The sequence below is a fragment of the Jatropha curcas genome, chromosome 11 (assembly GCF_041381405.1).
Source record: "Jatropha curcas cultivar XTBG-Jc1 chromosome 11, XTBG_Jcur_1.0, whole genome shotgun sequence".
NCBI lineage: Eukaryota > Viridiplantae > Streptophyta > Magnoliopsida > Malpighiales > Euphorbiaceae > Jatropha > Jatropha curcas.
Genome location: NC_143161.1, coordinates 2275006 through 2287352, shown reverse-complemented (window position 1 = coordinate 2287352; position 12347 = coordinate 2275006). Strand labels below are relative to the sequence as shown.

The window sequence follows — 12347 nt, the reverse complement described above, 5'->3', positions numbered from 1 at the left end:
TAAATTAGAATGATATTTCTACAGCCTCCTATGCTTTTACAAGCATTACAATCTCAAATTTGAATTGTTAGCGTTACAAATAATCATTCTCCTATGTCACTGTTACAAATTTACTGTCTCTATCAAAAATTATTTCACATAACAAATTCACTTTACACTGTAAGAGAAATTTGTATATAAAAATCAATATCCCAATACCAACATAACATCTAACCTTATGAACATATACTAATTTTCATCAAAAGAACTCAAAATCCACAATATAAATATCCAAAAATGTCCTTTGTTTCATACATACAAAGACAGCACTCTAATCAGCATTGACACCCAAAACAACTTTTTTATGTTGAGCCAGGGGTAAGAAATGGTAACAGGGATGTCATTAACAAAGCTGAAGAAATAAAAGAATATACAAGGACTTGAATATTGTTAAAGTGGGAAAGCCAGTGATTTAAGCATTCGAAAATATTTTCATAATGACATACACAAAAAGTTGCTTAATGATTCCTAATGACAACTCATCTATAAATATCTTAAGGCAATTAAATGTCAACAGCCTAATGCCATTTTCACCATCACTGGAATGCACTCATATTGGTTGCATCAAAGGCACCGTGTGACAATAGATTCAGATGAAGCATTAGCATCTTATACGAAATTTAGACTTTAGCTCTATCGTTACAAAGTGGTTTTATTCCCATGTATTAACCGCAGAATGTTCACACAAATTTGGCATGACAAGATTATTTACAAGGAGACTGATGTGTAATACAGGGCACACTAATTACCTGTGGAACCCAATCCATTCATGAAATTAATTGACATGTAAAATATTCCCACCTTAAAAAACAAGACATAAGATAGCCAGATAGTGCAATCCAGGACAATCTGTGTAGAGTCATCAGCGAACAAACAAAACTAAAACAGTTACAGGAAAATCACGAGGAAAGTATAGCACTTGAGTAATTAAAATTGTTTGGCTATGCATCTCCACTGTTAAAAAAATGAGAATAATATATCAGGTTTTGCTTAAATAAAAAAATAATAAAGATTCCACAAAACTATACTCTGGAATAAATATTGTAAATCTCAGCTGATGTAGCTTAGCAAAGGTAGCCTTACAATTAAAATGATGGGAGATACTCCCTAAAAGGACAGTAGGCATCAATCAATAGGACAATACAAAGGAAATGCAACATATATAAAATCATGAATCAGCCTGCAATGAATATTACCACAACATAAAGCACTGAAATTCTGTGTATGGAGGAAAAAGAAACCAAGAATGTAAATCTTATCTGATTAAATGTCCAGCAGAAACAAGAGAGAGGCTGAATGCTATTGGGATCTTGGATCATTTTAAAATTATGCAGCACTAAATGCATAAATCAGGAATATAGTATCCCTACATTTACAGATGTATCCATACATGTTTGGCATGACACTATTATTTATATTGTTACCTATTTAAAAAAAAAAAAAAAAAGAAACTACTTTTGCCCTTTGAAGAACATAAAACAAAGCTAAATCTTTAAAAAAACTAGCTACATTTTTTAGCCTCTATTCCAGTATATAGGAATTCAATATCAGATAATAGGAAAGTATTTAACTTCAGCACAAATTTTCATTGATCTTAACTTCTGAATTTTCAAGGAATAGTTCAGTTGTATTGTTCTATTCATACCAGGTTTGAAACCCTTCTGATGATATTAGCATTGGTGCACATAATCCACAATAATATTAAATCATGAAATCAAGCCCTAAGCTTACAACAGAGATTTACATAAAAGTAAAGGATCAAAGCAAATTAGAGAGTCAATTTTAATAATCTCTCTCACCATTGGACCCAGATCGCTTGCCTTTCTTTATCTTCTCAAGCTGAATCTGCGTCTCGGTGAAAATCCGCATCCTTTCCATTTCCAAATCTTTGGCAAATTTCATCCTCTGCTTCTCCAAATCCAACATCTGCCTCAACTTCTCGCTCTCCACCCTCTCATACACCTCTCCAAATCTCTCTATAGCTCTAGCCAATCTCCTTATACCCTCTCCTTCCTCATCTTCCTCACTTTCCCTTTCTCTCTCTCTTTCCCTCTCCTCCTCTTCCTCTTCTTCACTTTCTGACTCCGCCGCTGCTGCCGCAGCGGCAGCCATCGCCGAGTAGTTCCTCCTGAAATAGCCATCATCCAATGGCCTCTTCTGCGGCAGCGACATCACTGGAACAGAAACGGGAACCGAAACCTGATTAGGAGTCCTCCGATAAGAAGTCAACGGAAGAGCCACCGGAGGAGATGGTGATAAAGACGGAGAAGCTTGTTTTTTAGCGCTGAAATTAGATCCGATCAGCGCATCTAAGCTTTCAAAAAACGGCCATGACGATGTCAGCGTTCCATTAGAAGACGTAACCCTGGCCTTCTCGATCTTATACTTCTTCTTAATCGTGTCGATCCGATTTTTACACTGGACATCGGTACGGTGCGTTTTCTTCGTATGGCCATGTTTGGCGTTAACGGCATCGGCGACTTCCTGCCAGTCCTTTTGACGTAGATTGCCTCGATTGAGCTCCAAATAACGTTTTCCCCAAACTTCAACAAGAGTAGAGGTTGCCTCCTCGCTCCAGCAGTCCTCACGAATAGGCAAGGGTCGTGAGTGAGGTGTGGTGGACGGCGTGACGGAGTCCGTTAGATCACCCATGGAGTTTCTAATCCTTCTTGATGGCGGTGGTGGCGATCGTTTTGTTGGTGGTGCGTTAGGTTATTCTCGGTTTTTGTGATTTTGATGTGAGAGATAAGGCTAAAGAGTAAAGAGGGATCTGACCAAGAAAAAAAACAAGGAAACGGGGTCGGTGCGGCGAAGGTGACGCGCCGGACTCATGGGGCGCAAGATTAGGGGAAATTAAAAGAGATGGGTCGCCGGGACGTGAAAAAGCGCGTGTAGTAAAAGATGGAATAGAAGGGCAGGGGCTGGGCTGCTGGCTTTGTTGCGTCATCGGGGATGGCTTGGCTACCTCAAACGGCCTAGCTGCCAAATTACGTCTCCGTTTGGTACTTGCCATAATTTAGCAGCGAGTAACCGTCTCACTACCTTGATATTTCATCGCATCGTCCATTCTTTTATTACGATTATCAAATATCAAATTTCTAACTTTTATTTATTTTTTTTTTTTTTTTGTTGTAGGTGGAAGTTATCCTTCTCAATATATATATATATATATATATATATATGTGTGTGTGTGTCATCAGTCCAAAAAGATTATTTTTTTACTAGAAATTAAATTAAAAAACATCACAAAAACTTCGATAAAAATTAAACAAGCTACTATCACTAAATAATTTTAAAATTTTTATTTTTATAATTAATTTGTCGAATAAATCCCACGTAATTATGCGTATATGCACTAACCAAATAAGTATTAAATGCACTAGATAATTTCTAATTAAATTTACAAATAAAACACTTCATATTTATATCAAACTTCTTTCACGACAGATCAAAAAAAAAAAAAAAACTTCTTCATGACAGGAAAAAATAAAACCAATAAATCTGAATTCTCTTATTTAGGTCGTGTGTAAAGCATGCCGCTCTAGAAATCGGAAATAATAAATTTTCATTAGTATAAATAACTTATGAGTCTAGGTGATTCTCTATAATTATATTTTTACTATTAATTATCTTTTATCTTTTTATTGCCATTTTTCATTTAAGGATCAATACCCCTAATTATATCAAATTTATCTCTTCAATGCGGCAGAAGAAAAATTAATTTCATATTTTCTGTTACTATCAAATAATCCATAATTTCTCTCTCTTTAATATTTATATTTGTATAAATTTATCAATTTTTTTATTTGATTTATAAAAAATTTTACATCATTTTAAATAGAAGTATAAATAAATTGATTCAAGCAAGGCGAATTTTGAAAATCAAGTTCAAATTCGAATAAGCTCATGGAACTAGTTTTTTTTTTTTTTTTACAAAATCCTGAGCAAGCTTAGAATAATTAAATTCATTTGCAACCCGAGTTTTAGAAAAAATAGAAATCGTTTGATTTTATTTTGTAACATTGATTTCATATTTCATAATTCAGATCACATGGATTTCATTTCCATTCATCCAAACATAATTAAAAAAAAATAAACAAGAAAAAAATATTAATTTCATTCTAAAATTTTCTCACTAAATTAGACGAAAAATAGGGAAAACTATAAAAATGACTAATAAAAAAAGAATAATTTTATTTTTCTTCAACAATAAAGAAAAAATAAAAGTCTTTTTTGTTTAATTTTCCTTTCCTCTTTATTATCTCTTCCTGATTCCCCCTGTTTCTTACTTCTTTGTTTTTATCTCCAATCCAGACGCTGTGTTAGTTGAAGGGGGCAAAAAGGGAATAAGGCGGGGCGTCGCGTCGATGTTGCGGGGTGTTGACGTTGTGAACAGCATCTGCACGCCGGCTGCGAGAGACGCGTGAGCCAGAGCCGGATGGTTATGGCGGCTTAACTGACGGCTGGTTTATGCGCTCGCTGTTTTGCAATTGGTTTCTGGCAGTCAACTTGGAATATGTGAATATATGGGTCGATCACAACTCACAACGGAACGGCGAATAATAATAAAAGCTTCCGATTTATGTTTGTCCTGTTAGTGTTAGAGCTTCTTGGTGTTGGAGTTGGAGGTTGCCTTTTATTGGGCCTCTCCACAGTTCAACAACTCTTTTGTACTTCGTTTTGGATTCATTTTCTACATCGCCGTCTCAGATGGGCCTCCAATTCTCACTTATCCATTTGCCTTTATACAATCACATTTCTATCCTTTTAAATTCATTCACTCTTCTTACTTCGGAATGGAAGTACAGCACTCTTCAAATTCAAATTTTAATATTTATATTTTTTAGAATTTCTTATACCCATATCTAAATTTATTTAAAATTTCTTATACCCATATTTATTATGTACATTATTAATAATAATAATTCTATAAGATCATCATACAAAGATTTTACTTCATCTTTTCGATCGGATAACAATAGAACTATCAAATTCTGTTTTAATTGTAAAGTGACATCACATTTTAGCTTTTAAATATATTATCATGTTCACATTTCTAATGTGGTTAATGGTTTATATATCTTGTATTGTTGTTTTAGAAAAGCATTATCTTAATTGTTCTTGGAATACATAATTTGATAGAACTGTTTTGTAATATTTACAACTAGACAGCAAAAAATCTCACTTTTGGTCTTTTATACCTGGGACCGGAATAACAAAAGGAAGACGTACGTAGTACAGTTCCAAGGTTATATAGAAAGCCTCGTAAGGGTTAAAATACCAAAATTAATTACTTAATTAGACCGTAAAATATAAAATTTAATTACTTAATTAGGCCATCTAATATATATATATATATATATATATATCAAAGGTGATAATGTTGCAGAAGGCTTATGCCATTTTCAGCGTATAAACGAGAAAACACTCTTCTCTGCGTGAATGGATATCGCATGCTTTGCTTTGAGATTCTAACACTGAGTCTAATAGGTAATTATGAGGGCATTACAAAGTGCATGGTAAATTCCTAGTGGACTACAAGTCGTTTAGACCAACATGAAGGTACCACAAGATTATTTCAGAATGTAGCTGTAGGAGTACGTACTATTTCATATATATATATATATATATATATAATTATATCTGCAAAAGGAGAACTTAGCTAGCTAATACCCACCTATATATAAGTACGAGACAAATCGAAATATCGAACATTTTTGCCTTTTCAATGACCTTCCCATTCGACTGACCTATTCTGTGTCTGATCCTGCAGAATTCACAACCCAAACAAACAGTTAACTAATTTTTCTAATTAAAAAATATGAAAGAGAGCAGGCAAAAAGAATCCAATTAAAGTATAGCCTAGCTGGTGAACATTCAGTGCGTTTTATATATAATATAGAATAAGCAAAGCAAACCAGTACAAGGACCAGCATATATCTTATGCATAACCCTAGTACGGACTTCGAAGAAACAGTGGGCAGTAGCGTTAATTCTTTATCTGTATTATTTTTCTATATCCATCAACCAAAAAATTTCAACTTTTGATCTTAACGTATTCAAACATATAAAGAAAGATGAATCAACTCAACTATCACGCAGTTGGGTTAGCAAAAATAGATTATTGATTGCTGATAAAAAAAAAAAAAAAAAAAAAAAAAAAAAAAAAAAAAAAAAGATTACTGATTACATTTTCAAATGAACTTTACTTGTTAGGTTAAGAGTTTCACTGTCCATTGAGTGCAGAAATATGTGTAAACAAAAGAAAACTAAAATAAGAAGGATTGGTTCAAGCTCACTGGATCCTACACTATACGAGGGAAATTCAAACAACAAAAGATAATAAAATATCCAAAGAGATCATAAAGAGAGATATTGTATAAATAATAAGCAAAATCTAGAATAAGAAATATTCTGTTAGATATAAATTAAATCTATCTACAAGCTGTCTTTAGGTTTCTACGTGTCAACAATAAGCAGTCTCTCTTTCGCCATCTCTATTCTTTGAACCTTATCTCTCAAGAAGAAAGTGAGAATAAAAGATTACTGTCTTTCTCATCAAGATACGTTCAACAGTTACCACATTATTTAAGTGTGCGCTTTAAGAACAACTAATCACAGTTTCAAGGACGAGAAGATATCATATTATAACCTTTTGATCACCAATAAGAACATACCTGTTAGAGAAATTATTAAGAGAATCGAACCAGAGTTACTTAATCATTTCAAAATATATAATGCTCGGTCAAAGATTAGCATTAATGATGCATTTAAAGTCCGAGATTCTCACTCAAAGATTAGCATTAGCGATTTTCATTAATTCTTGTGCTACAGAAGAGGTAACAGATTCATATTATGCAGCGTATTATGTTTTGATGGCCTGTCTATCCCGTTCTAAATTCTGCATATTCTTACTGAAAACTTTTCTTTCTTATCAAAAGAAATAAAATATAATATTTTTTAGGGTAATTAACTATTTAGTTCATGAGTTCTGAGTGAAATTACCATCACATCAACATTTTATTTCTAAGGTTTAAGCCTATAAATTATTTAATCCTTCATTCTAAAAAGTGTTATCTTTACTGTTAAATAGTTTGTAGTATTTCACTATTTGGTTATTTACATTTAATACCATATTACCGAAGCAAAACCTCAGGGAGGTATAAATAGTTTTGCTGAATAGTAAGGATGTGATAGTAATTTTAACCAAAGCTCAGACATTAAATAGTTGATTACCTTTTTTTATTCTCAAATAATAATATTAAATGTCATCAGTGTTTTCAGCCTTAATTACCTTATCCACTGCAACTTAAAAAGAGAGGCTAGCTATAGTTTAGAAATGCTTGCACAGTCATATGCTGAAACTGAGGCTAGCTAGATGGTTCACATAAACCTACATTATATAATTCACAAGTGCTCTTCTTGAATTTTCTTTTTTTTGAAAACAATTTGTAAGTTGTTATGACATAACATATGTTCTTAATTAAGATAAGATTGCCTAAAACGAGTATTTATTCAAGAAAGTTTCGTTAAGAAGAATTCAGATATTTACTTAAAGGTGTGAACATTGAGCTAAGTACCAAACAAGATGTTTGGAGCTTCTTGTTTGCTCCTGTTTTCTCTCTTACTACTATTATTTGCTATGGCTTATCAAAAAAAAAAAAAAAAAATTGTAGAAAAAGCAATTTCAAAAGGAATTCCTATGGGCTACAGCAATGAATTAACGCATCTTCAACCTCTAAACTGAAACATACACCGACATATGTAAATTAATGAAACTTCAACTTCCAATGTCGACAATATATGTACTAGCTAACTTTACCTTGTCGAAGGCCAAGAATATACATATAATGTGAACGGTTTATTGAAGACAGCTCACAAAACAAACATATTGGAGACAGACCAGATCTGCAAGCAATGTTTTTATGTTCGTTATTGATATTATTTTAAAATTCAAGTTACACATTATGGTTTAAACCATGATTTTTGTAGGTTTTTAATTAGGATCTGTAACTAACTACAAGAAAACTTCAAAACATCCCTTAATTAATGTCCCTGTGATATATATATATATATATATATATATATATATGCTGGACACTCTTTCAGCCCTTAAGCTACGTTAATAGCTCAGTGCATGCAGTTCTTGCCTCTTGATCTCTTAATACAAGTGATCAAATAGGTACTTTTTAAAAAATTATGAATGTGCACTAATAAACATGTATACAAACATTATTCAGTGTTCAAATTCCTTTACTCCTTTTAAGGGTTTGTTAAGTAAAATAGCTATTTTAGTAGCTGTTAATTGTTTTAATAGCGTTTAATTGTTAGCTGTTTGAATATTTTTTCATAAAATGATAAAAGCTAATGTTAAAAGGTTAAACATTACGTGAGTGTTATTTTTTATAAACTCTGCTTTAATTTCTAAAAATTAGTTCAAATGCTGTATTATCTAATGCCATGAAGTAAAAAAATATTGTTATTGAGCAATTAAAAAGAATGTGTACATGTAATGGGGACGATCAAAATACAAACCATCTCCTAATTAACACACCCACCTTTAGTACTAGCCATAAACCGCTTATCCAAAAAGGTAATGGATGTGATTATATAAAAGCAAATTTATCCTCCTAGCATTTAAAGCTGAACTTTTGTCGAAGATTTGATATTTAATTAGCTAATTAATTAGTTTCCATCAAGATGTATTAATGTACGTAATAGATTTTTTTTTTTTTTTTGTATAAGCTACATAATTAAGGAACTTACCATCGTTTTCCTTCTAATTTATTATTGTACTTTTCAATTCAATCATACAAACATAGATCGTTTAACTCTAAATTATAAAAATGTATGCCAGCATAAATATAAAATTTACGGCTGCAAATAATTTTATAATTCTAATAAAATGAAATGTAAATTAGTAAATTAAATGCAAGAGTTGTTTTTATTTTTCTTTATTATAAGAGATGCGCACCAATTAGTATATATAGCTAAGGATTAAGGGTAAGTCAGATTGATATGAATATCCACACCTAAATACCTTGTCCATCTAGAATTAATCACCTCAACAAGCTAGGTTTGCGTGGCATTTTTAGCTCCTATCTATATATATATTCTGCAACCAACCAAATCTTTTTGTCATTTGTTTAAGAAGTAGATAGAAATGCTTGTGTTATATAAAAAACTCTCTAGCTACCAATTAAATAAAAAAGATCCCTTCCTCCATTTTCTTTTTCGTAGGAACTTGAAATTAAACATTGTGGTGATGATGATTCAACTCTATGCAACAAACAAACAACAACAGATTTGTTTGAGTACTTGAAAATATTAAACTAAATATATCTATCCCAAGCAGACACTTTTTTTTTTTTTTCCTGAAAAAAAGAGTTAATTAATTTCTAATTCTATCGCGGGAAGAAGAACCGCCAAACTTAATAATTTCATATTAGCAAAATAGGCCAAGAAGTAAAATGATTGAGCTTATAATAATGAGGTTGGTATAACAATGATAATAATTTAACATTTTTTAAATATAAAGTACATCATTAAGATTATTGTGCCATCATATTGAAGAAACTAATATATAATTGATAGGCACCCAAGAATGTAAATGATGAGTATATATGTATATATGGTAGTGCAACTTACAGAATAGAAATTAAGCAGACGTCAATAGGTATATGAAATCACATGCAACGTATGACATATCACATGGTCATTCATGGGGAGCACAAAAATCGCAGAGAATCAAAAAAAGAGCCAAAAACAAGGGAAAAGTAAACGAGTGAATATATTTAATATCCAAACCCATTTTAAACAGTGTTTTTCCATGATTCAGAGAGAGACAGAGGAAAAATAAATAAATATTAGAAATGGAAAGAGAAAGAGAGAGACTGCAAATTCTCTTTACTCCAATTATAGCAATCTCATTCAATCGAGGGTAAAAGCTATATTTATGGTAAACTATCAAACCACAGTTTTTCACATATATAGTCGCTATAGTGATTATGAAATTAGGGTTTTGGGATATGGGTTTAGGGTTTTGTAACTCAAAGAATAGAAACCTCAACACAAACCTATAGGTTTTGATCATCATATTCTTGATTTCATTAAATTGAATCGTAATTAACTGATCTATTTGAAGTTATTTAATTTCTGATAATTATAAAATGCTGTGTTTTTATCCCATTTTCAAGAATTAATTTAGTTATAAGCTTACTAGTACTAGTATGTATATATATATATATATATATATATATATATATATACACACACACACACACACATATATATATATAAACCTGTGCATTCCATCTTTATATCTCAATTAGAAAATTTTCAATGCAAATCAAATAATTATGGAACTACTGATACTATAAGTAGAGATGAGCGTATATGAATGTAATTATAGAAGAGAATATTACCATTTAACTGCAAAAGCCAAGGGATCAAGTAATATATTAAGCTGGCTGTGGCATGGAGGGCTTAGCATCCTCTCTAGGCTTGATTTGATTCTTCTTCTTCTTTTTCTTCTTATAGGGAATTCCTCTAGCTTTAGCTTGACACTCTCTTACTTCGCGTAAATAAACCCGAATAGCACCATTTCCAAAAGGATTAGTCTCAGGTGATCCTCCATGCTCTTCGTAAGCAGCTCGAAGCCGTCCGATTAGGGCATCAAGGCTACCCCAAGCTTGCCTTAGAGGGCAAGTGCAAGGAGCAGGAGGGTCTGGTTGTCCAAAAAACACACATCCGTGTAAATGAACCTTAGTTTTCCCAAACTGATCAAGATACCTAAGAAAATCAAGAACATGGTTACAGTTACACTGCGAAAGTGAAACTGGCGGTCTCTGGTTTTTCAAGTATTGTCCAAAAGTGTTCCAGTCTCGCCGTTTCTGCGACTCGTACCGGCTCAACGGTGCCGGTTGAGGAAGTTGCTGCTGCTGATGATGATGATCACCGCTGGATCGCGAAGACCCTTCAGCAGAATCTTTAGGTTTGTCACCTGACATGATTAATTCTTTTTTGGTTGCAGAGAAATTCTTGGGTATTTTAAGCAAGAAATGGGGGAAAAAAAAATAAAAAGGTAGAGGCTAGAGAGAGAGAGAGAGAGAGAGAGCAAATGTGAAAGAAGAATAGTGTAGTGCAGTGGGGAGAAAGATGAAAATCACATCTATGGGTCTATCAGGAGACATGTTATGGGTCCCATGAAGGTGCTTTTGTTCCTCTTTTTCTTCCTCCAAATTTTATTTCTTTCCTCCATTGACGCTATTTTGCACCATAAATAAATATATATATTTATGATTTATAATTGATCTATATGCCATCATCAATACAATCGTTACCATCATTTTTCTTTCAATTATGATAATTGCATTATCTGAACTTGAGTACTCAGTAGTAGTCGGTGCAACTAGTAATAAGATGGAGTTACTGATTCATTTCTAATTCGATTATTCAATACTCGAAATTGTGAAACCTTTGATTAAAGATGAGTCCTAATCATTCTATCACAATCGACATTAATAATTCGAGCAATGTCTATTAGTACCAATAAAATCACAATCGACGTTCCGATAAAATTAATTTAGCTTCACAAATTTTGAACTCAGTTACAGTAATTTGACTAATATATGTGAAGTGATTAATTAATTAAATCAGATTCTAGAAGAAGATATTAATATTAATATATATATTATTTGATTCTTTAAGGTTTTAGCGTAAAAAAAAATTATTGCAACCCATAATATATTCATCAGCACTAAGGGATAAAGTAATAATGGCCAATAATACAGTATGGTTTTTTAGTGCAACAGCTGATGTTTACCTGTTTTCCTTATTTATTTGTTTTTATCACTTTGATGGGTAATATTTTTCTTAGTTGCTGTCCTTTCTTTCTTATATATATTTTTTTTTACCCTTTTTTTTTTTCCATAATTTACCTAGTAGGCATAAAACACCAGGGACCATAAGAGATACCTTATGAATCATGTTTTGAAATTTTCAGCTCTTTTCTTTGTCAGAATTTTTTTTTTTTCTTAGGGTAATATCTTTATCAGATTTCTTACTGCATCTTTATACATATACATACATGTATATATATAAATGACTAATATGCACCTGATAATATATTCAGTGGAAGAAAGATCATCATTTATCATTTTCTTTTAGTAAAAATTCAATACTTGTTTTTGCAATAAAAATTTTAATTTGAATTGAAAAGGGTATTTTTATAGGTCTAAAAAAGAAATGAGAGACATTAGATAATATATATATGGGGTCCAAAATATCACTTGAAATCATAATTTGAA

General features: G+C 32.0%; 2 protein-coding genes across 2 annotated transcripts; both read right to left on the bottom strand.

Moving 5' to 3' along the window:
• Positions 1-1602: 1602 nt before the first annotated feature.
• LOC105649669 (trihelix transcription factor ENAP1) lies at positions 1603-3108 on the bottom strand. Its single transcript, XM_020685570.3, has one exon. It carries the CDS (start codon positions 2689-2691, stop codon positions 1822-1824), a length of 870 nt encoding a protein of 289 aa, XP_020541229.2. The 5' UTR covers positions 2692-3108; the 3' UTR covers positions 1603-1821.
• A 2344-nt stretch (positions 3109-5452) lies between these two features.
• Positions 5453-11200, bottom strand: LOC105649668 (protein LIGHT-DEPENDENT SHORT HYPOCOTYLS 10). Its single transcript, XM_012236384.4, has 2 exons — positions 10464-11200; positions 5453-5806 (listed from the first exon to the last, which is right to left on the bottom strand). Exon 1 carries the CDS (start codon positions 11046-11048, stop codon positions 10500-10502), a length of 549 nt encoding a protein of 182 aa, XP_012091774.1. The 5' UTR covers positions 11049-11200; the 3' UTR covers positions 5453-5806; positions 10464-10499.
• Between the last annotated feature and the right edge of the window lie 1147 nt (positions 11201-12347).